The sequence below is a fragment of the Morone saxatilis genome, unplaced genomic scaffold (genome assembly GCF_004916995.1).
Source record: "Morone saxatilis isolate NCDOM2014 unplaced genomic scaffold, NCSU_SB_2.0 Contig12, whole genome shotgun sequence".
Lineage (NCBI taxonomy): Eukaryota > Metazoa > Chordata > Actinopteri > Moronidae > Morone > Morone saxatilis.
This window is the reverse complement of record NW_023339674.1, coordinates 19,121,962-19,148,375: the sequence shown is the minus strand read 5'-3', so window position 1 is coordinate 19,148,375 and position 26,414 is coordinate 19,121,962. Positions and strand designations below refer to the sequence as shown.

General features: G+C 42.2%; 1 protein-coding gene across 1 annotated transcript in view; it reads right to left on the bottom strand.

The window, feature by feature from the left end:
* ncanb (neurocan b) overlaps positions 1 to 26,414 on the bottom strand; it is a 93,004-nt gene that overhangs the window by 66,386 nt on the left and 204 nt on the right. The window contains exons 2-7 of the mRNA XM_035652735.1: positions 13,087 to 13,310; positions 12,798 to 12,966; positions 8,663 to 8,837; positions 6,444 to 6,571; positions 3,483 to 3,776; positions 1,522 to 2,370 (exon numbers count right to left, since the gene is read on the bottom strand). Of these exons, the coding sequence (XP_035508628.1) occupies positions 1,522 to 2,370; positions 3,483 to 3,776; positions 6,444 to 6,571; positions 8,663 to 8,837; positions 12,798 to 12,966; positions 13,087 to 13,310 (1,839 nt within the window). The remainder of the gene's footprint in view (positions 1 to 1,521; positions 2,371 to 3,482; positions 3,777 to 6,443; positions 6,572 to 8,662; positions 8,838 to 12,797; positions 12,967 to 13,086; positions 13,311 to 26,414) is intronic.

Below are 26,414 nucleotides of genomic sequence, written 5' to 3'. Positions count from 1 at the left end.
TCTTCCCCTTTCTTCCCCTTTCTTCCCCTTTCTTCCCTCTGTTTCGCTCTACTCATCCCCCCGCTTGTGTTCCTTATCCTCGCTGTAGTGATCATTACCGCCTACCTTCAGAGAACCGGGGCCTAATTGGCAGAGACATAGATGGAGGTGAGAGCAGACGGCAGTGTAGCCCAACCTCCACGTTAATTGGATACGGCTGTGAATAATGCATGCGGACTAAAGCTTGGATTTTCATTAATACCTTGGGGGTTGGCATCGGATTTCAGGTAGCACAGCGGTGAGTATTTATATTAATAAAGCCGGCAATTGCTTGGTGAGAAAAGCCTATCACCTTTATTGAATCATTCTTCTGGCTGTCTGTGGGAGTCTTAAGTCTTTCTTTGTATCCTCCCCTTTAGCTGATGCCAAGGATGTGTTATTTGTGATGGCCATTAAAGGAAAAGCTGCCTTCTTCCACCTAAGGCTGAGCTACACTTTCTTTTCGGCTTCTATCCGGTACATTTCTCTACTTCTGCCCGATGATCAGTTCCTGAGCTTCAGTTTAGGCTTTACTGAAGGGGCCTTGCTCTGGTAGTTATTGATCCAGAAATCTTCCAGTCATTTTTAGTCTACCTTTACCCCTGCTGTTATAAAGTACAGGAAGTTAGGAAGTGATTTTAAGTTTGGTGCCATGGTGCTTTCAAAAAGAAGTGAACTGAAAATGGTGACCAGGTGACCTTTTCTATCCTTGTGGGTGTGTTGTTCGGCTTTATTCCTGAGGTTAACTCACTCCACTGTGGATCTTACCTGACAAGGCACGCACGCAAACACACACTCACACACACAGTACATACTAGCAATTGACCCCAGCATTTGGCAGACCGTCTCATACTCCCCAGATAATTTCTTTTTTTGTGTCTAAACAAAGATTTCTTAAACTTTTATCCTTGTCTGCTCAGGTTCCTTTGTTTTTCTCATCTGTTTAATTTATTCTCCATGACTAATACCAGTCAATTTTTAAGCCTAACACATCTTTGACTCCTAAAAATAAGCTGTAATTTGTGATGCAGGTCTGCTTTGTTCTAAACAAAAAATACATATCAGAGCAAACCTTTTATAGCATCAAAGTAGATTAAAATTCAAGCTTAGCTTGTACTCTTCCTGACAGCCTGTACTGTAAACACAGCAAAGTCAATAAATATGAGAATGAAGGCAGAACAGTCTCCACTGCAACATGTTGCATTACTGTACGTGGTATGCCCCTTTTGTTTGTTTGCAATTACTGTTTAATTAAATCTACAGCAATACTTCAAATTGCCCTGTGGAGGAATATATTATAGCATACTCGAGGGAAAAAAAGAGAGAGAGGAATAGAGAGACAGAGACTATTTGAAAAGCATGACATAAACAGATCCTATATTTACCAGCAACATTTAAATACACCACGCTCTGTTTGACATAGAACTGTTTCAATTTACCCTAATTTCTGTTTCAATTTCACACTCAGTTATTAGTTTTAAAGGTCAAAGGTGAAGCTCATACCTTTAACAGTGGATGGAGGGCTGGAGGCTCGTTCTCCTGGCTGTGTCACGGTGTCACTTTGCCCTATGTGTTGGACTGCAGGCACTAATCGAATCAGTGGCATCACCTCTTTCTCCCGCTCAGACAGACCTTCCTCTGGACTCTGACGTCCACTGGCAGGAGCCCTGAAGGAAAAACTATCACTCCTGTGCTCCATGATGGCGTTGTCCATGCTGCCCTTGTTTCCACTGGGTTTTGGTATACTCAGGTTTCTACTGGATGCTTCTGTCTGTGTTTGGTTCTGTCCTGCCTTTTCCTTAAGCACTGAAGGTCCCTTTTCTGTCCCCTCCACCTCCTCACCTCCGGTCCAGTACCTGAAGGGCCTCATCAGAGTGTTAACAAACTCAGCCAACACACCATTACTAGTCTGAAGCTGGGGAGTGGAAGAATCTATAGAGGATAATGTTGGGGTGTCAGATGATTCAAAATAACCACCATCTTCTTCTTCATGAGCAGAACCCCCATGGCTCTCCAGGTTCCCGGGGTCAGAAAGGCCAAAGCTGTTGCTGCTCTTTGGGTCATCAGATTCCTCCTGACTGGTTCTGGGTCCATCCTGTTTTTCATCCCAGCCTTCCTCTGACCTCAAATGGATGACGACATGCTCTTCAGAAATCTCAGAGGAGTTGTTGATTCCAGCAATGGAGTGGACTCCTGCATTGTCCAAGTCAACCAGGCCAGTCCAGGTGGAAGTCTTGGAAAAAGGGGCACTATGCTGAGCTTCAGTTACTGAGGAGATGGCCTCAGGTGCTGGGTTGGCGGTCTGATACAAAGCCTGTGCCTCTGCAGCCTGGACCCCCGCTGGCTGGTGGGCTGCAACACACAACAGCCACATTTTAGGCAAAGAAACGGCACCGTTTTTTCATTTGACCTGCTTTAATCTGCTGCTGCACAGCACAGCACTGAACCTCACTTTACCTCTATCCTCCTATTGCAATAAACCTGCTATGGCTTTGCAAACAAGATTGAATTCAGAACATGCTGTGGGAAAAACATGGCTCGGATTTTCCGACTACAAAATCCAATTATTTTTAAATGAATAAACATGCATATATTGCGTTCATGTCATAATAATGAGATTGAATCAAGAACATTATTTACATCAACCAAATGTATGCCATTAAACAAAACATATTACCATTTGTATCTACTTTAAACTATGTGAAAGACATTATTTGTTTTAAATATTAATGTAAATGTGCATACAACTGTTGCAATGAAGAGGTTCATCTATCAGCCGTTTTATTTTGACAAATGCACTGCTGCTCTGCTCTCATGCTGTTCTTGTTTACTTAAAATGATTGAGTTATGCAGATGTTTTGCTTCAACAAAACATCCATAAGCTGACACTGTGAAAAATGAAAATGTCATTCTTTTTGTCCTTATCTGTGGAAATATAGCTGTCAAATATCAGTCTGCAGTCTGTTACAATCAATGGAAGGCAAAAAAACAAACATAAGCTCTGGATGCAGAATCATAGGTGTGGTAAATTGTGAAATACACAATATCAGTGAACAGAATGTGGTATGAAGTCAGTCCAAAGTGAAGATGAAACTAACTTATTCCAGTCTCAGTTGGCACATGATAAAAGACAAGGTCAGACACAGAGTCACTGCAAACCCCAGTTGGTCTTATTCATGCCCTCGGTCTTTCTAGCTTTCTCACTTTCTACCTCACTCTCCCCTCTCTCTCTCTCTCTCTCTCTCTCTCGCTCTCTCTCTCAGGCTTCACTACACACAGCATACAAGCTCGCAAATTCACCAGGGGAGGACACAAATGTCACACAATCTCTTTGCAACTACTTCATGTGTGACACAAACATCTCGCAATAATTAATAACCAGAACGGAAAGCAAGTCCCCAGACCCACCCCCCCTTGTTACCATAGCAATTACCACCCTGATGGTGCATCACGTTTATCAGTACCTCCGTAGCAGTAGGCGTCGAACAGGGCTGTGGTGTCGGGAAAGCCAGTACGGTTGGGGTTGTTGTACACTGTCCGCACTCCTGGCTCGTCTCCACCGCAGTTTTTGCGTGGGACGTTGATAGGGTAGCGGACGCTGCCATCAGCCAGCCAGCCGGGGTCACACTGGTCCAGGCCGGCCTGCCAGGCGAGGTAGAGTTGACCAACGGTGGCCAGCTGCGCTCCCAGGGAATGGCAGTGGGTGGAAGCTGTAGCCAGGCTCAACTTCTCCGGCACTGCGGAGTGGGACACTTCACCTGGGAGGAGGAGGAGGAGGAGGAGGAGGGAGACATGGAGTTCAGTTTAGGGTGTTAAAGTGTAGGCATTTTTAACACTCCGAGTAAAATTGTATTTCTTAAGTTAGTTTAGGATTTCAGATTTTTGAAAGAGTTTTTTCTGGGTTGTACAAAGGGATGTAGATACATTTGAGGAGTCTTTGTCTGTTTTTTGTTGTGTGTGCAGGCATGAGCCTGTCAGTATTTTACTTAAAAGGCAATAAGTTCTAGCCATTCCCTTTTTCTCCTTTGTCAACTTTGTCAAAGCAATAAGAGGTGGAGACTTGAAGTAGTGTGATGAAAGACAAGTTTTACTTGCCATGCATAAGAATGCACTTTATTTTTTGCACAAAAATAATAAGAAACATCAACGATTCAAAGAACAGACTATATAAAGACAATTCTTTGAATTCAAAGCAGTTGCAAAGAGGCATCTAAGAGAGAGACTAGTACACAGACTGCGACTGAAGGAGAAGAAGAAAGGAGAAGCTGAAGAAAGGTGGGGTGGAGTTGGCATGGATAAAATACAGCAGTGATGCAAAAATTGGGTTTTAGCAAGCAAGACAGAGATAGCTCAAAAGGACCACTGTGTCTGTGCAGCACAAATAAAATTATATGATCAGAAAATCCACTGGCAGTTCAGTGTGTGATGAAAAAAATATGAGCTAGAGGAGTGGACAGTGAGAATGACGAGCGGAGAACAGATGAATAAGTTGGATATGAGGATCCACGAGAGTAAAGAATGTTGGAGCTGATTTATTGAACTGAGACAGGGAGGTGAAGGGTAAAGGGTGAAGATGCGAACAAAATGAACGAAGAAAAGAGGCAGAGTGGGATTATGTGAGGAATGATGTGTGAGAAGAAATGCCAGAAGATGACTGAAATATTTATTGGAAGGATGGTGAAAATGTGCTTTTTAACACTGATTTATGTATGTAATGTGTGTAATGTCTGTAAGTATGACAGAGCGGAAAAAAATTAAATCAAATACATTTAATGTATGTATGAATGTAATGACTGTAAACCAAACCATACTGAAAGGTCTTCTACGGTACATGGCTGTGTATTGAACAACAGAGTTTATTGATGAAGCTTCTAGTTATTTTTTCTCCACAAAATAAGAGAGAAAACAGTTTGTAGTTTGATTAGAAGATAATTATCTCTTGATTGTTTCAATCAGGTTGTTAATTTCACTAAATTCTACTGTAAAGTCACAAATAAATACAGTCTACAGGTGGTCATGTGAGATTCTCTGCTCAGGACCTCAGTCTCGTTCATATTGTCTACTAATAGCTCTGGTAAATACTACTAGTATTATGCTTAATAACAGTTGTAGTCGTACCACCTCATAACAAGTGGCCCAGATAAACCAAACCCTGTAGTGTTTCTGATTGGTATTTAAAAACCTGCTGTGCAAACATATGCAAAAAACTACTACAAACAACTAATGGTATTTCAAGTCTGTCAACTTGAAAATAAATAATATCGACATGATTGTAATGTGAATGTAGAATATGTGCAGTGTTTTTGCCGTTTAGGAAAGCTCAGCACAGCAGGGAGTGGGGGGGGTGATGAGTGGACTTGACTGCCTATGTAAGAATCTAAACATCTAAGGAGTATACATATATAGGGAACGTATATAGGCAACCAGACACTTCAGTCACATAACCTCCAGTTATGTGCACATTGATTAAATTAAATATAGATCTCCATCTCCCTTAACTGGAAGTAGGTGTAAATCCATAAACTCCCATTAAGCTTCAAAACTGTTTAGATTTAGTGGAGCTTTGATGGATCTCCCTTTCATATTGCTGTGCCCAGTAGCACATCAACTGTTCGCTAAGCCCCACCACCTTAGTTACTGTTGCTATGCCTGTCAAGCTTTCCCCTCTAGCACAGTGCATATGCAATTTACAAGGACAGCGGTGGTAGATTTACCACTCAAAATTCTTGGGAAGTAGGTTTTATATTTTACAGAGACGTAAGCAACAGCAGGCCTCTCCTTTCTTGCTGACATCCCTCGATTTTGATGGCTGATATGTCATTTGTTGCTGGCTGATTTGATCAGCTGTGGCTTGCTACTCAACCAACGTTAACTCTAAGAGTTGGTGGAGCTGGTCTGTCTCCAGCTGACTTGGTTATCCTTCCAGCTGACTCTTTTTAAAAGGAGAGCTTGGTAAAATGGCCTTAAATATACATACATACATCTACATACTGTATGATCACATACATGCTAAAAGACTGCACTTAAAGCTGCGTGCACCAGGTAAAAAGTCTGCATCCTCACCTCAAGACACGTTGATCTTAATGTAATATGACATGCTACCCCAAAGTAACGCTCAGTTAGGTTACAACTGTAGGTAGGAAGCTAATAAGCTGGACATGCTAACGTTTGCTCTTTTGTTTTTGGCTGAACTCTCTGTATACAAACTATTGCTCATAAAACAGCCTGGTTGAAGGAGGTATTGTCACTCTTTCTCCCTCTCACTTCCACAAGCTCTCCTCCCCTCCCTCTCCTACTACCCTCTTCCTTTCTGTGCTAACAGAGTATTAAGTCCTGGTCACAGCGTTCTTGCGCTGCACACCCACGGCTTAGTGGACCCATGCATGACTAAATCCAAATTTATGGTCAAGGCTCCTGACTCCTACCTTGAAGCTGCTTAGCAAAGCAGTAGACATCAAACAGCTCATCAGGGGACCTATTGCCGTAGTTACGGACTCCAGGTGAGTCCTCGCGATCTCCATAGCAACCAGGCCGGGGCGACTGGATGGGATACCTGCAAAGAAAACCAAGAGACAGGGACAGAGACAGAGGGAGTGAGATAGGGAGATTAATATAGCCTGGCCATGAAAACGGCAGCCACAGACAAACTTGGCTCCCTGGGGATGAGTCTGCGTTCACATGCATACAGAATAAGATGAAAACTGCACTACACTTTTATCATCTCCTGCCCCGAATACAATGAGTTTAAGTATATCCTCCTTCCAGAGATTACCCAAATATATTACCCAAAGAATAAGGAAAAATAAACACATAAATATCCCTGCTGAAACTAGCTGGAATGCCAAAGCAAGGTTTACAATAACTCACGTTGCATTGCACGTCAAAACAACCTCAGGATAACAATTGGAAAGCAATTCAATAGATACAATATCTTGCTTATTTTAATTATTCTGCCCTCAGTGTGAGTTTCACAGAATATTTACGCAACCATTTTACTTAAAGTTGTTTTGAAATGTATTTAATGCTCTGGCAATACAAGAATTCCAGTAATGTTACAGCTTTAGAGAAAGAGGGTGTAGAAATAGGAAGTCAAGGAGAGGTTAAAAGAATCAGGAATTCCTTCAGTGACTTGGCATGCCTTTGGGGCTGAGAAAACGGCGATCTATATTCAGGCTCCAACTGAGCAATTATTCCACAAGAACATTGATTCCAGCAGCACCAGGGCACAGGCAAAGAGGCTGATTAAAAGATTACGCTGGGTATACAGGGATTTATGAAGTACTTGGAAAAGACATACACACAAACACCAATGAAGAAGACACATATGCCTGCATATAACCACAAACCTGCAGCCCTTTTCTTAAATAGCAAACTGTTTTCATCAAAGTATAACAAGAGAACTAAGTCTTGTAGTGTCCTCTGCCTCAGCCTCTTTATTTCTGCTTGGTGGCTGATGAAGCGACGGCTGATGTCTGTTTTAATTGGACATTTTCCTCCTGGCTGATGTGCAGTCGGAGCCTACTGGATCTGGACCAATTAGATAGCTCCCGAGTGAAAACAACAGGAGTGCAGGATGGAAGGAGAGAAAGAAGGAAGCTGCACCGCAGGAAGGTTGTGAAAAACTGTCAGGAAGACAACAGTCAATCTGCTTGTCTACTGGAGCAACAGTGATTTGAAATTAAAATGTAGATATGGAGAACACTGTCGAGAGACGAGCTCTGACTGGTAAAATTAAGAGAGACTTTATGGAAGGTGGCAAGCTGAAGCACACGCAGCAGCCTGACAGACAGCTCCGAGGGGGCAGTTGTAGTTAACTGCCTTTCCAGTGTGCAAACAAGCAATTAGGTCCAATTATGTTGCACAGTTTTGTGTTTATAAAAACACCAAAAAGATAAAAAATGACTTTCATGCTGCCATACTTCATACTTCTACATAGTTCATCAACTTTTTTAGACATATTTTTAGTTTGCGTTTGATCATGTGGCAAATTATCAAAAATGTTAGGCTGAAAAAACTGCCTGATAGAGATTTTAAAATAGCAACCTGGTCCAACAAACAAGAGCTGTCAGCAGACCTTGTTACTTTAACTCCAAGACTGGTAATTACTGTCTAGCACAGGATATTCAAATGCAGCTACAATGTATGTGACAATCAGGAGCTATGGATGAGGTAACATTTTGTTGGCTTCTCAGCTCTCATTAAATCAAAGAAATAATCCCAAAGCATTTTAATATGGTACAGGCCACCTAATTTCTACTTAAATACCAGAGGATGGCTACAGGACAGACACATGTCTGAGGCTTTGTCCAGTGGCTGGTGCTGCATCTTTTACAGGAAGTGCTTTCATCATTCAAAGAGGAGCTCATTTTCAGAACTCCCATAATGGGTGGCTGTGTTTTATTTGTTGACATGCCAACTCTAACCAAAAGGCTAATTAGTCTTCTTCACTGTTTCTTTTCTTATTTATTTTCTTCTGTATACATTCAATACTTGGCTATAAACACACTTCCAGTATCAAAGACACTTCTCTGTATCACACTAGTAACCATAGTGACAGTAGAGTGTGTCCTCTTGAGTTATTCCAGCAGAAACAAACTACAGCCTTAGAACCTGATACTGTAAGTATGCAAAGTTTAAACCTTACCGTACTGTCTGGTCAGACAGCCAGCCAGCATCACAGTTGTCATACCCATCGGCGAAGGTGGCCTGCAGCTGACCTGGCGTTGCAATGGCCGCTGAGTTCTCTACACACACCCTCTTGGCATCAGCGAAGGACAGGGCATAACGGTCGTGCGGAGCCCGGTAGTGAAATACCACGCCTGGAGCAAAGAGATACAGCATGTGATAGCAAATACTCCAGAAACTAATGGCATCAATTTATGACCTGCAACCTTGAACCATTAAAACAGGAGCATGTACACGCTCACAGATACATAAACACAAAGCCCTCTAGACATCCTCATCATGTACTGACATTGTTCCATCTGTACCGCATTCAGGTTCAGCTACCTGCATACGTGAGCCTCATTTGCATCAAGCAGTCGGTCGGCTTATCACTAGAGAAAAGAGATGTTGACCCTTGGATACAGTGTGTTGTTTATTTTACTTCTTTAGCAGTACACACACAATGTCTGCTGCACGACGCCTGCTGGTGCAATCATGATGGAAAGAAAACGAAAGCAGACAAAGAGATGCATGTATTGAACCACAGGAATAGACAGGAATACAAAAAATCAGGTTATAACAATTGGAAGAAGTAAAAAGCTAAAAATCTACTGGGAATAAAGTGAGACACAATTCCCTTAGCTGTGAGAAGAGCATATATTCCACTTAAATGGGAAAGGAATTGCCTCAGAAGTGTCCATCTAACGTTCCCTCACCTCCCACCTCTGCCTGCCAGTCACACAGTGCTGCACCCCTGAGGAGCATCCAGCGACATGAAAGCCAGTGGGCGTCTGGCTACTAACACGGCTCCTTTATCTTCCCTGGCTTTGTCTGCAAGAGTGACAGAGATTCCTGCGAGATGGAGGCCTGCGTGGCAATATGAGCATTAGCACTCCAGGCTATGGGCGAAGAAAGCAAGCAGGGCCGTGTGTGTGTGTGTGTCTGACACACACACACACACACACACACATACACACACAGTTCCCATAATCCCAGCAGTCCATCAAGCCATTCTGTCATATTAGTCTTATTCTCCTCTTCACAAATATGTGGAGCAGAAATTGTCCCTTTTTTGCTCCATTTCTTCTCATAATTTCTCAGTTTCCATCCATTCTCCTTTGAGGCTGTGGGATCTTGTCCAAACAGAGATGCTAGCTCGCTGGCTAACACATACACTAGAGAGACAAATGGGTTTCCTCTCACTACGGGAAACCCAGTCCTATTTCACATGAGGGTTGAATGCCCAATACCTCATGCCTCTATTTTTACCCTCTGCTTCCTCACAGATCCCTACACCGTCTCCAGGGGGAGGAACAGGAAGGCACCAGTTGTGGGTAGACCACATACTTTATGTATGATGCCCTCATTGTAGCAGTTGGTGTCCCTTGGCAGCACTGTTTAGCACACTACACTGCATTACAACGTATACTGTACAGAACAACATTTACTTTGTTTGAAGTCAAACTGAAATTTTAATTCTCCTCACTTTTTGTGTACAAAAGTATAAATATTACGGTAATAATAATGGTATAGAAACAGTTTAACTTTGCAACTGTGAAGCACCTTGATGAAACTACCTTATGCAGAAGTTGTGGAAACAACAATATGCTTTTCACAATGCCCAGTGCCGATATACTACCTATTGTCCTCGGACCAGTTAATGGTGGACAGTCATATCTCACCAAAGACAATGGCTGACACACACAATCAATTGCGCAGTGTTCTAATTGCTGAGACACAGCCAATTGACCAGTCAATATGTCCTGACACAAAACAAAATAGAGACAAAACAAGAAGTGACTAAGACAGAGGCAGCAGGGGAGAAATTAAGAAAGAGATGGCTAGAGTGAAAAGACATTTGGACACACACAAATGGGCCTATGAGAAGAGCAATGTGGATTAATATGATATTGATATAGCTGAACAGTATCAATACCTGCTAATTAATACGTTAAGCACTCAGTAGAATTAGTGTGAGGACGGCTGTGGTCTGCCATGTAGCGTGACTGCCAATTAAGACTAAGCCCTGGAGATGGCTACTCCTCGCCAGCTACGTAATTGGTTTCTCTCTGAAGGAGTGGTTTTCATAGCGTGTTAATCGATTGGCCAAGAGGGGGAGGACGCAGGGTCTCCCAAGCATTGCGACAGCGGCCTTGCTTACTAAATGTTATACTGCTTTTATGGAGAAAGATGAGGTACTCCGCTTGCTTGAGAAAACCAGATAGCACCCTTGTCGAACTGTATAAAGACATAGTGGCATGTACAGACACACACACACGGAAATGTTCCCATGTACATATACACACTTGCACATATTCACATCTGAGCTATAAGCAGGCAGTGGAGTGGAGGCTATATGTGTTACTCTTAATGACACACGATGTAGCCATTGTAGCATGGTGTGTCTGGGTAAAAGAATAAGGCTACTGGGCTTTTAGAGCTGATGTTAGCAACACTAGCAAGGATTTGTGGAAGCTGCAGCATAGTGTATACTGGCTAATGCATTGTGTGATTCCCTGTGGTCATTATGATAATAGCTTATTATTAAAAATAGTGAGTGACCTGGAAAGAATCTGATGAAAGCTCTGCAGCTAAAATACTCTGACACAGTAATTATGGTTCTACTACAGTGAGCTACCTCCAGGTAGTCTCATAATTCTACAAATACGCATGTCCTGGATACAGCTAATGCAATAAATGGTTTGCCCATTTAGTTAAGCCACCGAGAGCCATACAAAGCTGTCGGTGTAACACTATTTGACAAGAGCATACGCTGCTGGGTTCCTACCTTATTGGTTTCATTAGGGTTTCAGTGCATGAACAGCACCTGAGTGGCCCAGGTCAATGATGTTTAATGTGTTCTAGTTCTCTCACCTTTTCCCTATCATCGTACTTTCTACACGGACAGTAAACAGCTCAGGGTGTAATGGCTGTATTACATGGAAAACAGAGTCATTATTATTCATAGTGGCAACCCTTGAGAGAAATGGGGGAGCTGTACACAACCAAAGACTGGAGTGTTGATTCGCTGAAACAATACTTTGTATAGGTGAAAAAAGACATGCATAACGTCTAGGATGACATAAATGGTGTTAATTACTTTGTACATCACTACTCATCAATTGATGGTAATATTAAAATTGCTACGAGATGATACTGAATCACAGAAATAATCATCAATTGCTTGCTCATTCTTTCTCTCTCTATTCCAATAATGCTTTAGTGGTGTGACTGTCCAGTGTTAATTATTTCTGTGTGACATACTGCAATACATAGCTATCAGATTAGAACAAATCCCACTATGGGTGCTATCTTGATAATTAATGATAGAAAGTAAATGAAACTTTCATTAACTTAGAACCCATACTAGCCATTGTCCCTCAGCTCCTGCCTTTCAAGACAGGTCCTTTGAGTAAAGTTTTAGCTTCTGCAAATGGTTGCAAATCACAAGTGGTTTTTAGCACAGCAAATGTAGAGCTTTATTAACTGGCAACCGGCTAATTGTTGGGTTTTCTTAATCATTTAGTTACAAAATACTAAATAATTCTCAAGAACAACTCCCAGGAAGCAAGCAGACTAGCCTGTAGCAGCTAGCTACCTGACTACTAATAGCTTGTCTCCTCAATATGTGGACCAAAGTGTTTATTACATTACGCAGAAAATTAAAGAGCCCCTCCAGACATGTATTAAGACATATACAAATAGCCTGCTTGGAACAATAAAGTGCGTCTACATTAAATTTGTACATCAAAATCTTTAAAAAGGCATCTACTCTGGCTACCTCATTAAAAATCTGAATCTATATGATAATTTGGTTTAAAAGTTTTCCTGCTGGACACAAGATGTCTCCTACTTTACTGTAAAGTCCATTCTCAGTGTATGTGCACTGGTGGATTCAAGTTTCTACATCACACTTGAATAAGCTGCATACTGGACCAGGTCGACTTCCAAACTATTTGTAATGTCACAAATCATGCTCGTATTTGTCCAAATAATGATGATTGATAAATGAATGTTTACTGCTTCTAGCATACAGCTAGGTTTGCTCTAGCGTGAAATTTCCCACTGAGACTTAAATTCAAAATTGCTGCCTTAATTAGAAGAATTTTATTCACCTGTGACCTCCAGGGGAACTGTGTCCTGCTCGTCATTGATGCCCACGACGACCTCACAGCGGTACAGACCAGAGTCGCTGGAACGTAGCCCTGACAGAGCAAGACTGGCGTTGTAGCGGTTCTCATTGTAACCAGGCAGGGTTACACGACCCTGGAAGGCCTTCTTCACCTATGGGGGGATAAAGAAATGAGAAAGGGGAAACAAATTAAACACGTCTGAGCTTATTGTATTCTTGCAAAAATGTGACACCAAACATTTCACAGCAGTCCATCTCAGCCTTTATTGTACCTTGACCACATTGTCTTTGGCCACCAGGACCGACTGTTCCTTCTGCAGGCCGTCAGAGCCTCTCTGGCCCCAAACCTTGGTCCACTTGATTCTGGGGGGCTCATGGGATGAACTGGGGCGGAGGGTGAAGAGGCAGGGGAGGAGAACGGTTTTGGACAGCTCCTCACTTATGGTCTGATGGGTCACCTTCCTCATATTCACCACAGTGTCTCCGTTGGTTAAGCCTGACAAGAGAAGAGGAGAAGAGAGGACAATCAATGCCGTCTTGTAAATGAAGCCACTGGACGTTATTTCTCATTACGTTGGAAAAAAGGTTAGTTAATTGCTTCTTGTAGAAGAAAACATGCTGCCTTTCCAGGTTCTTTTGTTCCATCAGATTGTCCTGGTTGTGGAGTAAAAGGGAAAGAACAGAAGCTCTTTGTGTCTCCCTGATTATTGGTCATTGATCCAACAGGCCATTACGGTTCTACCTGAACAGTGGGAGGCAGGACTCGACTGTGGAGGGAAGATATCAAAAGTCCTTTCATAAGCCATACATCAAACCTGGATATGCATTATGGGATCAATATCAACCACCTCTTTGCAGCTTTAAGCACCACCACCACAGAGATAAAATTGAGGTTACTTTCATCAAAACAAAACTGATGACAGAGACGAAAGAGGTATAATTATGAAGAAGAATTATAGTGGTCGGTAAATATTAAGTTTGCCTGCTTTTCAGAAGAGCTTGGGTACCAGCCGTTTTGTTCTGCAAAAGGGCCTGCATGGTTCACTGGCATTTTCTTTCACTTTCACTGCTTCCGATGTAAAACTGGAATGATGTACACTGACAGTCGAAAACGTGGAAGAGTACCTCAGTACGGGCCCATGCGTATTATTACCCGTCTGTTGCTAATGCTTGCTTGAACCTCAACGTCTTATGTTGCAGCTCTGATCCATAGAGCAAGAGGATGGTAGCTGACGTGAATGATCACCACAAAATGGTTGCATGAGGCGAGCGAGGTGTAGGGGAAGGATGCCGCCATAAAATGTCGGGAATGGGTACTATCATGTCAATACTAGTACACATACGAGCACCAAGTAAGGAATGAGGCAGGTCTAGCCTAGGTGCCCAGTTTATCTATCTCGTTGCCTGATTGCTCTTATTTATCTGGGACTTCTTGTTGTGCCATTATCCTATCGCATGGTCTCTCTAGGTAGCGGTGTGAGAATGTTAGAGAAGGAGGCAGCTGACTTCACCTGGTGTCTCACAGCCGGATATGAACAGCTGTCGTTCTCCTCATTTTTCAAGACTCTCGCGCGGTCATCGTATGTCAACGCGTTCCCACTTACTGCAGTGCGGACTCTGTAACCTCAGGACAACATCTGCGCTGTCTATATCGTCACGCGCATACAAAAAAATAGGATGTCTCATTCTACACAGTGATTAATTATAGCGCCTCGACGCAAGCAGGTCCAAAGCTAACGTCGCGATGCGCTTACTGCAAGTCTCTGCGTAGTTCATGCCATGCTCGTATCATAAACTTGTCACCACGCTGGTTAACACTAGCAGCCACGGGTCTTCTAGCTATAGGCAAGGTCAGATTGTAAGACTAATGACACTTGAGTCTGTGCGTCATCACAGCTCCAGTATAACTTCTATCTCACAACAACATCAGCTAAGAATACATGCCCTCAGAGCTTATAGAAATCCTCATATAGGAATGTCTATGATATATTATCTATGATTTGGGCTCTCTATCGCGAGTACCATCAGCAGACGGTTCTAATTCGTATTGTGCGAATCGTATAGACTCTGATATTAGGTGGATCTTTCACTGAATATTCTGTTTACGGGTAATATTGTAGCCCGAGCAATCTATAAGCAATGTCTCGACCGATAGCAGCCCTGTACCATTTGTTATCTTGCTTAAATGTAGTCGCGCGACCAGGATTTTTTGTTCCATGATGACCTTTGCCAATGATTCGCGTTCGTATTGCAGTTCATGGCTGTATTGCAAAATAGCACTTACCCTTTGATCCCAGTGCAATAAATGCATACACCTGGTGTCTGATGAAAGTCTTTTTTATGCGATCGAAGAGGGACAGAGTCGGATATCTAGAAAGACAAGATTATTTGGTCTAGAGAGGCGCCCTCTTCAGCGAGAGACGGTTCCCTGAGTCGTTGTTTGTGTGTGAGCGCAGTTGTCTCGCCTATAGATGTCCGAAACTCTTGACGCCCAATGCTAGACCACTCGGAGCGTGGGAAAGCCAAGATGGTGGGAACCCGAGTGGTAGTGAGAACGTCTGATCTCTGAAATCGCGTCGATGATTCAGTAGAGATGCGGCGTTTAACAACAGAGAAAATAGAAAATGAGCCTTGGATCAAGATCACGAAAAGGAGAGAGGAGCGTACGCGAGCGCGACGCGCAAGACGCGCGTGGTCAAGAGCCAAGATGATGTAAGAAAGAGCAGCTCTCCGAACCTGTCTCTCTGGCTGAGAGGCGGACAGTAATGTCTTCTCTCTCTCTACGGGTTCAATTCTCTCCTCTCCTTGCTTATTCTCTTTCTTAGATTTTATCTCAAACGCTGTTGCAAAGACCAGTAGACTTGGGAAGCTCAGAGTATACGACGACAATACACGAGCGTACACATCAATGACATTCTACGATCCTCTTCCCACCTCCCCCCTCACCACAACAGATACCAGATACAAGAAGCACTCAACCCCATAGTGCGTGGGCGCTTTGCTGAAACAAACAGCAGCCCATGCGAGTGTGGTTCGCAGACTGGCAGAAACGCATGAGAGGATGCATATTGCATTCACGTTGGCAGCTGTGCAGGTATAGCGCAAGTCGAATCGAGTTCATCATGAGCGAGATGGTAACTCTGTGAGTACGATGGCTCATATGACCATACGATACTCCTGTTTGGATCATCGTCTGCGGAAAATGTAAGCATGGTTAGACAAGTGCTTACACAGCATATGATCATGCGGCCACACAAGGAAAAGGACCCTGGTAGCGACCTCGCTCTGTCTCTTCCCTCTCGAGTGATGGCAGAGAGGTCAGGGCGTATGGACGACCAGGTCAGAGTATATGTTTATATACCAGCATGAACAGCACACCACGAACAGCGACCGCGCGACCTTCACACCCTTCTCTACTCTTCTTCTCTCTCTCCTCTCTTCTTCTTGCTCATTTATTCTACATCTGGCGCGCAACCACCTTGATCCCCGTGAATAGCCACATAAAACTGCGATATTTTGCTCTTGTATTCTCGTCCCTCTTTCCATAACACATAATGTCTAGTGATTGTACGATTTTTGGTCTCATCTGACTTCCTGCTCAGGTTGCCCTTCAGTATGGAAAGAGTTTTTCTTGAGTCTATTTTTATCTTGCATCATGCTATCTCTTATCAAGTTGTCACTCATATTCCATCTTTTGATAACAAGCCTACAAGGATTTGTATATGGGTGTAATAATAGTTTGTTTTATCTTCTATCTAGAGACTTACAACAATCAATCTGTTATAATAAGGTCGATCTCTTAGTGCGTCCATGATAAGTTATTATCAGGATTGTCAGATTATATATTTCCATCTATATAGTGAATTAAAATAAAATATTCTATACATTCCTCAGCGAAGACTACTGAGCACTGTCACCATCTTATTTGGATGCATTCTAGATGTAAGTGTTACACTTCGTCTTTGAAATTTCAGAATACGTTATGGCCTTTGAACAGTATATAGGTGTGACTATCGCACTGTCATTATTGGGGAATTGTGAAGATCTCGGCAGCATCGGCGTGTTTGATGAGTTGAGCTCCATGCCTCGCCGTATTGATTAAATTATCTTCTCACAAAATGTTAATATAAAAATGAACCTGCGTTTAAGTCATACTTTCTTGTAATATAATATCATTGTCATATTGAGCTATATATAAAGACACAACATGATGCGACATTCCTACACAGACACCAACTATCATTGACTACTGAATCTATTTTGCAACTATACTCTACCAGGATCACAAACTTTCCGGTGTGACCTACATCGATAACATACCTAGCTATCAGTACCATCACACCCAACACACACAGCAAGTCTTTGAAGCACCATTTGATCATTTCCTTACTGGATGGTGTATGTGCCTTGAGCAGCACACAGAAATAGCAGACTCGTTGCAGATAGCGTGTCCATTGCTATTCCTCTCATTCCTGCAGCCACTGATGCTGTTGCAGTTGCTCAAGCTAAGAGGCTGAGTGTCTCTTCCCTGATAGCTTAACATCAGCCCTCCTACCACATTTTCCCCACCCCGCAGTTACATGAACACACATAAATACCCACTTCTCCACTTCTCCCAGTGACATCGTCTTAGACAAGCGCTACTCGTCTAACTCCCTCACCAACTGATCTGTGTTGCTCTGCATGGCAGCATCAAACAGGATTTGTGCTCTGAAATGGCCTCTCGTTTCGCACTCGAAAGGAGTTCAGCCCGGCGAGTGAGATGACCTGTGAAACAAAATGCATGAGGCTTTCAAAGGCTGAGGGATAAGAGGAGATGAGATGGCAGGTGGGGAATAAACAAGCAAAGCAGTGTAGTGGCCAACAACGACTGCCCTGATCAAGATCACTGCTTGTGTTGTCTCGCAATCAAGCAGCAGAGTTGAATGGGAAGATTGACACTGTTATATCTGCCCATTAAATTAAAGGTTACATTCAGCTGCCGGTGGGCTTACCTTAGCATAAAAAATTGAAACAGGGTGAATGAGCTAGCCTGGCTCTGTATAAAGGTAACATATACACCTACAGTACTAGCAAAGCTCACTCCCTGATGTTTTATATCTATATTTTGTTGACAGAGCGAGAATAGCTGTTTCGCCATGTTTCCAGTCTTTGTGCTAAGCTAAGCTAACTGCCTGTAGCTTCATATTTGCCCATAGTCGTGAGAGTGGCATCAATGTTCACATCTAACTCTTGGCAAGAAAGCAAATAAGCATACTTTCCAAAATGTGAAACTATTGCTTTGAGCTCATCACAAAGTATCTGTTAACTAATCAACTGTTATCTACTAATATAAACATTATTTGTTGTAATAATATTTTTTCACACAGTGATCCCACAGGATTCTAATTCTTTATTTCATTATCCAAGGCATTCCTTTAGAGACTGAAGGTTACACAACATTGTTGACTCCCCTGACAAACTGGCTCTCTCAAAACAGTTTGGGGTCAGCAGTACAGCAATGTGCTCTGCGATAGGAGAAGTTGTAGAGGAAAATTGATTCACTTTTGAATTTGTTTTACTTGAAAGCAGCAGCAATATACTTTTCTCTCACACCGACATAGGCAAAAGCAGTCGCTACGGAAAAGATGAACAAGCACAACTGACTCTAACAGAACACAGTGCAGGATTGTAGGAAGGAGGCGAGTGAGGGAAAATACATAAACAAAAAATGGAAAAAGATGGAGGTGTGTGTAACGGGGAAATTGGAGTGATGTGATGTGGAAAGGGAGTCAAGAGGATATGATGGAAAAAGTAGAGATGAACTTTTGTGATTCAGCAGGAGGTGTGTTAAGACCAATATAGTGACACATTCACGCTCTCTCTCTCTCTCTCACACACACACACACACACACAAACTCACTCAAAGAACACCTTTCATAAGAGTCTATCAGATTCCACTCCCTGCTGTCACTCTCTTTGCTTTATCTCCCTCGAGAATGTGGCACTCATCTTTGTTTACCACACACTCACGCCTGTGCCCCTCCTATTCAAACGCAAACACACACACACACACACACACACACACATAGACTTAAGTGAAGACAATCAAACTGCAGATTCTCTACCACCTTGCCAAGAGCTTGCTGAAAACAAAAGAAGGCAAATTTATTCTTTAGCTAAGAGGCATCGATAATGTTTAATCTGCTTGCCAGTTTCTTGCCAGGTTCCACCTGGATAAGCACCATTTGGGTAACATTATGCTACTTATGTTGCCAATAGCAAGACAGTGCCACAAATGAAGCCAACCAAGCTTTACAATCACAATCTTATTCACACGCTCTTCTCTCTCCTTTCACTCTTTCTGTCCACTTTATTTGGACAAATGTTTATCTTTGTTTCCCGGCTGGTGCTGCAATTTGCACAACTAAATTAAATAAAATCAATTGCAGATCCCCTCTTGAAAAGCCTAAATTACATCGTGAAGTAGACCAGGTAAAAAAAAACAAAAAATAAAACCATTACTCTCCTCATCCGCGGTAATGAATGTAAACTAGAGAGGGTATGCAATGCCATTGCTATATCAAATCTGCATTTAGATGGAAATGTTATCACAAGCTTAACCCCCAAGAGACTGTCTTTTGTTTGGATATCTATCTGTGTTTCATATTGCTCTTTGCCACCCTTTTCTAAACAAGGCTCACCTGGCTGCTGGGTGATAAAAATGAGAGGAAATACTGAAGCTCAATGTCAATACAAAGCAGGGAAAGTGCTGAAAAAGAGCACATGTGCTCAGTGAAATTCCTCTATTGGAAGCCCTTGGAAAGCAGAGTCCAAATCAGTACGGTGGGATTTTAATAAATGTTAACGGCGCTCTTTTATTGACCTCATCCTATGTGTGTATGACTGTTGAGAAGAGCAAGATGTGAGAGGACACTTCCTCCTGGAAGTCACTTCCAACGGCTTGCAGATAGAGCTCAGATTTTCTTATTTTCTTTCTGCTGGTTCACAGTGGCATCTACGTGATCATCACCGTTGGCCCATCTGTCTTCGCTTTGCTCCAGAATTATTAAACACAGTCAGAGAGCCTTTATGTGGCTGGCACAGAGCTGCACACAGACACAGGGTGGGCGGTAATGGGCATTTTCACTGTAATAGGAGCACAATTGCGAACATCATTCCTTGTTCTGTCCCTCTTTTTCTTATTCTTTCTCTCTCACTTTCTTTTCCGAGGTGCCTGCAATGGGTTTTTTTTAAAGGCCCCTTTGTCTTCAATTTACTCACATCAAACCCGTCAGCCCGCCAGTCAAGAGCTACCGGGACTGATCGAGTGCATCCCCTCCTGACGTCGCCGCTCCACTCGGGCTGCCTGCGTGTCAGCTGATTACATGTTTGTGTATTTGCGTGTGTTTGTGCAGAAATGCGTGTAGGTCATAAATCATGACAGATGAGCTGTCTGGCAGGGGTTGGTGCTGTTAGTTGACGACTGTGTTAAGAAAAGACAGCTGATACAACACAAACAACTGGACTGCCGTGGGCACCGGTCAAACTGCTTTTTGTAATTCTAAGAATTGGTTTTAAAAGATAGATGTGGTTTCAAGAATAAGGGCAGAACAGGAGAAGAGTTTTAATACAACTTAATGGTAATGGTTTTACAGGTCCATCATTTTCTAATAACTTTCCAGAAAATCTTTCTGGAAAGAACTATATAATTTAGTGTAGCATAGTACAGAGAAAATGGAAACAAAGTGTATAACTGCCTCCATTTTTGTTACAATTAGTATCAAATTACATATAGGCCCCTCCAGCCATGAAAGAAGAAGTAGTCCTCCTTTACTTAAGTAAAAATAGTAATACCACACTATACAAATAGTACTAAAAACTTCTTCATTCAACTTTATCAAAGTACAGAAGTATTATCTGAAAAATATACTTGTAGTATCTTGTAGGATCCTTTTGCACAATCACATCAATTATTATTTTTCAGTTATTTTATAATATGTTTGCCTTTATTGGACACTGACAGCTAAAGAGAGACAGGAAAGGAGGGGACAACATGCAGCAAAGGGCCGCGGGCTGGAATCGAACCCGGGCTGATGCGTTAAGGACTCAGCCTTATTACCAGGGCACCCATGGCTCATTATTATTGATGCATTAACACAGAGGAAGAATTGAGGAAGGTGGAGCTGATTTTAACTACCTTATATACTGTTGCTAAGGTTAATACATACATCATATTTAATTTGACAAGAAAATATTTTGTATGTATAATCTGAACATATAAGTAAGTAACTTGTATCTACAGTCGTCAAATAAATCCAGTAAAGTAATACTATTAGTAGTACTATATTTCCCTCTGAACTGTGATGGAGTGAAGTATATAGTAGAATAAAATGGAAATACCTCAGAATTGTACTTAAGTACTAAAGTAAATGTACGAACACTTTAGTTACCACCACTGCTTTCCAGGGGCCTTCCCATGAATTTACAGTTAGATATGAACTTTCTCCTAAGAAATTATATGAAACCATGAGTGTTACTGACTTGACCCCAAAAACAAAAATAAGAGGTATTTATATGCACAGTACTGTACTTTTTATCATCTAAAGGAAAACCAGAAATGAAATAAATTTCCTGTTGAAATGCTCACACACTGAATGAAAAAGAAAATGGAACAGAAAAGAGTAAACGTGAAACAATTTGGAACAAGCAGGAAGAAGTTGAATCATTCTTATCTTCTGATATGAATAAAACATCTCAAGGACAACGGCAGCAAGTGTGGGTTTGTTTTTGTGCAAGCGCCTGGTCTGACAAAACTGCTCGCTGTCTTTATTGTTTTGTTGCGGGATGTGGAGAAATGCATCCTTTTAACAAGACCTTGGTTGACGCACAGAGACAAATGGAGAAAATAAAATGAAAAGAGTGCTGGCTGCTCTTAAACACTGATACGTTATCATTTAGGAAGAGAGAAAGATGCTAAGGCTGACACTGCCCAGATCAAGCCCAAAAATGATAACCATGGCAACAGAGGCACCGCAAATGGAAATTGAGGGGGGGGGGGCTTCTGATCAGGGCACACACACACATTTAACTATGTGCTTTGGGGGTGGCCTCTTCAAAGAACAGATCTGAGGCTATGTACTGTATAATGTAAATTGAATGAGGGAGGACTGGTTTCCTCCATCTTTTTCTACTGTGTTTGATCACTGGTCTGTGTTTCACTGCAGTGCAGCTGCCTTTCCCCTCACAGGAAATACACACACTCTCAAATATGCAAAGATACACACACACGCGCAAATAAAGATAGTTACACACACAGATGTACACACAAGGCATGCCAACACACTCTGAAGTTGTCTGCATCTGTGTCTATTGCTTGTGTGTGTGCACATTTATGTTGCCTGTCTAGGCACAGCAGGTCTGCCAGGCGGACATCACGCAGGGTTTGGAAATGATGTCTCCACGCTGACATTCTCTCGCATGAGATCTTCTCCCCCCAAAATCCCTCTAACTCTCACCTGCCCCCTCCTTCCCTCCCTGTACTCTTCCTCTCATCTCCCTCGTGTTGCTTTCCTATTGTGCTCTATTTCTCCTCTCCGTGCAACCTTGTCTTTTCTCGTCGTTCTCTCTCTCACTTTCGTTTGCTTTCTCCCTGACTCTTTTCTTATCCTCTCCTCCTCTTCTGTTTTCACTCTCATCAGTCCAAGTAAGTTGTCTCGCCTAAATTTGATCCCCTTTTATTTTTTTCTCACTCATTCCCCATCTCAGGTCACCATTGTTCATTTGGTCAACAACAACAACAAAAAAATAGTAATTCAGAACAAAAATACACTAAAACAAAATAAGAAGTAGCCCATGAACATAAAATCAATGATGAAATGTATTATGGCTTTCAGAAATGAATAAAAAATAAACAATAATGTGACAGATGGACGAATGGACAATTGCACTAATTAAGATAATGCAATCTTACTTAATGACCAGCACCCATCTGCAGAATTATGCACTGTAGGCTAAGCAAACGTTAACGTAAGATGAAGGACTGTGAATGTGGATATCAGGTTAATGCTGGGTAATAACTTTTAGTTGGGTATATTATATTCCCCCTATGTTACACATCCCCCTTGCTGTGAGGTATATTCCCCCAATTTCACAATTCCCCCACGCTTACTGTACGGTCTAATTATCCATCAAACCCTTTGTGACCCAGACTGCCTCCTCTTGTCTCCTCCTCCTCTCTTGGTGACAAATATTAACCTTCTCCCTGCAGCTTTCTCCCTGTCTGGGGTGACTCCTACCAGGCCATGTCAGGCTTCACAGGAACTCCCCGCAAGGCTTCTGCTGTGACTAATTCTGCATCTTCTGAAGCATAATGATACATTTATCTTGTGTGGCACGCGGCCAACATTTTGAAATTCATAAACACGTGTGCTTGCACTGGAGTGCTTGTACAAAAGTGCAGGCATGCTCACGCTATCATCAACAAACACACACACACACACACGTGCAAAAAACTCACACCTAATCTGTCCCCCTCCCCCACATCCCACCCTCTTTCCAATCTCTGGGCTGTCAAGCAAAGTGTCACGGGGTGAGCTTTAGTGCCAACCCTCCCTGTAGTCCTCTACCTCCCATTGACTATTTCCAGAGTCACTCAGGCAGAAAAAAACACACAAAATGCAGAAATGGAGAGAAAGAAAGCAACGGAAGACGTTAATGCCCTCAAAACACAAACTCCTCCAAAGCAGAGGCAGGGACTGTGTATTTGCATGACATATAAACTCTGAAAGACAAATGTGTGTGTGTTATCAGGCTCCTCTGAGATGCTCTGTGTGTGTGTGTGTGTGTGGGCTACAGTACGTGCTGCTCGGCAAGTTGGCTGCATAAACTCCCTGGCAGATGTAACCTGAGGGTTTCCACATAAACATATACACACATGGAGAAAGACAGAGGAGTTGGCTCCATTTTCATCATCATGTCTGACTGCGAATCTGAGCCCTGAGTCACAGAAAGAATCTGGTGCCAGGTCCGGTGTTTTTTTTTTCTTCTACCTCCACAGAAGGTAGAAACAATACAATACAGAGAGGAGCAGACGGTCGGAGAGGCCACCGAGAGGACTGAGGGGGAGTGCAGTCTGTTCTGCATACACACAAACACATGCAGATACACACAGATACACAGCAGGGGAGTACAAGGAAAGTATAGAGAGGGTAAAGAGGGACTCAGCGATGTGAAAGCTTGTATTGCATGCCCTTCCTTGCAGAGCTCTGTGCAATAGACAGATACAAGTGCCAAATAGAAAGATAGGGAGGCTGTTGAGCAACCAGAGTAGACATACAGATAGACAAATAACTCAGAGTTTCTGTGTAAGTCGCTGTGTAAACACTGTAGCCTCATTACATGTTTCCCTGTCCTTCTCTCTGCAAAATTGAGGGTTTTAAAAAGTCAGTAAAATAAATGTGCAAACAAATGCAAAATGTCAAGTCGCACTCCAAAGTTTGGATAACTTGCTGACACATAATGAGAGGATTAAGATCCTAAACTCCGGTTTTTCAGACAAATCAAAGCGAATTTTAATGAGCTCTGCAAATATACATTTGAAATAAATATCTTGGAGATTAAACAAAATATCAAAATCATTTCCCTCTCTTCGAAATGACTAAGAAGATGAATATGAGCTTTGGAGATATCAGATTTGTTTTTTCTTCTTTAAAACTCTTATTTTCGCATCCTCTATTTGGTAGTGGTGTTGGGGTAATTATGAGCAAATGAAACAAGATGAATTAGCGGGCTGGTAGCTAAGCTAGAATTGTGCAAATGAACAAACCAGAGGCAGACTTGAGGAAATTTTGAGGGTTATTTGCAGCCGTGGAAAAGGTGAACCATTACTTACACACAAGTGCCAATAGAAAACTGTGAAAATTACAAATAACAGTCCTGCATTTAAAATCCTATTTCGATGAAAATACACAAGTTCCTATCAAGTATCAAAGGTGGTTTCCAAACTAGGGTTCAGGCCTTTGGACTCCTCTGTTTGTGAAATAATCAAGCAGCAAACCTCCTTTGCCAAAAACTGCAGCTCCAGTTCCACTTGAGGCTGACTACAGAAGTGAGTCAGTCTCCATAAGGCCCCATATTACAATGTCCAACTTTACAGCAGAAATAAACACGTTTTCTGCCTGGTACAAAAAACGGTTTTGCTCTCTATATATAATTTCCTTGTTGTGACAACTCGACAGGAGGTGGATGTTTACATAACTCACCTGTTCAAATGAAATCAAGGCTTAAAGTTATGCACGATTAAGAGCATGGCTGCTTTAAGTGACAGGTGGGTGCTGTCACAGGTGGTTGTTTCCAGTAACCAGGCTTCATTCAGCCCACCTCAGCTCCACCCACAGTCCATATCTTTTCCTGTTTTTGGATGAGCAGGGAGCCAGCAGAGTCAGGACTGCCAAGATGAGGATGGCAAGAGCAGAATACACTCTGAGCTTTAGAACGGCTCTTCAGAAACCTATGGGCGACGTCACGGAGACTACGGAGAATTATACAGTCTATGGATATAATAATAATTCTACCTCTTTGGGCCTCTAAGAGTTTTTGATAAACCATGTAAGAGCTTTAGAAGGGAAATGTCTACAGTGGAACTGCTAACAAGACAAAAAGGTTGGCAACAGTTAACACTGCATTGTGTTTTATAAGATCATGTCCTAATCTAACTAGCAACTAAATCTGTCAAATGAATGTAGATGGGTAAAATATGCAATATTTCCCTCTGAAATGTAGTAGAAAGTAGCATGAAATGGAAATAGTTTAGATCAAATTTTGACTTCCAGTCAAGTCAAGCCTGTACTCAAATTGTGTGTCCACCCTTGGGTGAAAACTGTTCAGTTTGATTTACACCAACCACTTAAGCACAGTACTTGAGTAAACATACTTTCACAGCCAGCCACCGCGGGTCATCAAAATGTTATGGATTCACTTTTGGGCAGCTGTCCTGTCGCTGCACACACACACCCAGCATCTGCAGCCTGGATACTTTTATTCCCACACAAAATGCTGTATTAGGTTACTGCTAACAAAAACTGAACATTTCCGAACTGACTTTTATTTTGAAGTACACATCATAATTGTGCAGCCCTACAACACCGTAATAAAAAAATGTGAGCATAATAACATCACCTTCTTCCAAGCTACATGAAGAGGGTAAATAGTCTGAAGAGGTCAAGTCGAACGTGTTTTACCAACACTTAATGAAACACATTGGTCTCACAATAACATTGATCTCATATTATTTCTGGAGTAGTTTTGACCTCTACAGAACTTAAAGAACGGACTTGAATTATTCTGCAGGAATACAATACTTTGAGTAAGTTTTTACAAGACATTATATCAATGTCTTCCTTATTTTTTATATTTTTATTTTTCTTAGCAGTTCTTGACTAAAAGTATAAAAGAGTGTGATTGCGTGCTTCCTGGAGGTTTTGCTCTCCGTTGATTAAAAGGACATGCTTGATTACTTTTATCACACATCATTCTCCCTCATACCCAGTGCCTCTGCTTCCCTCCATGCTTTTTTAAGCAGATATATTCATACCGGTTTAATTGCACCGGGGCCATCATT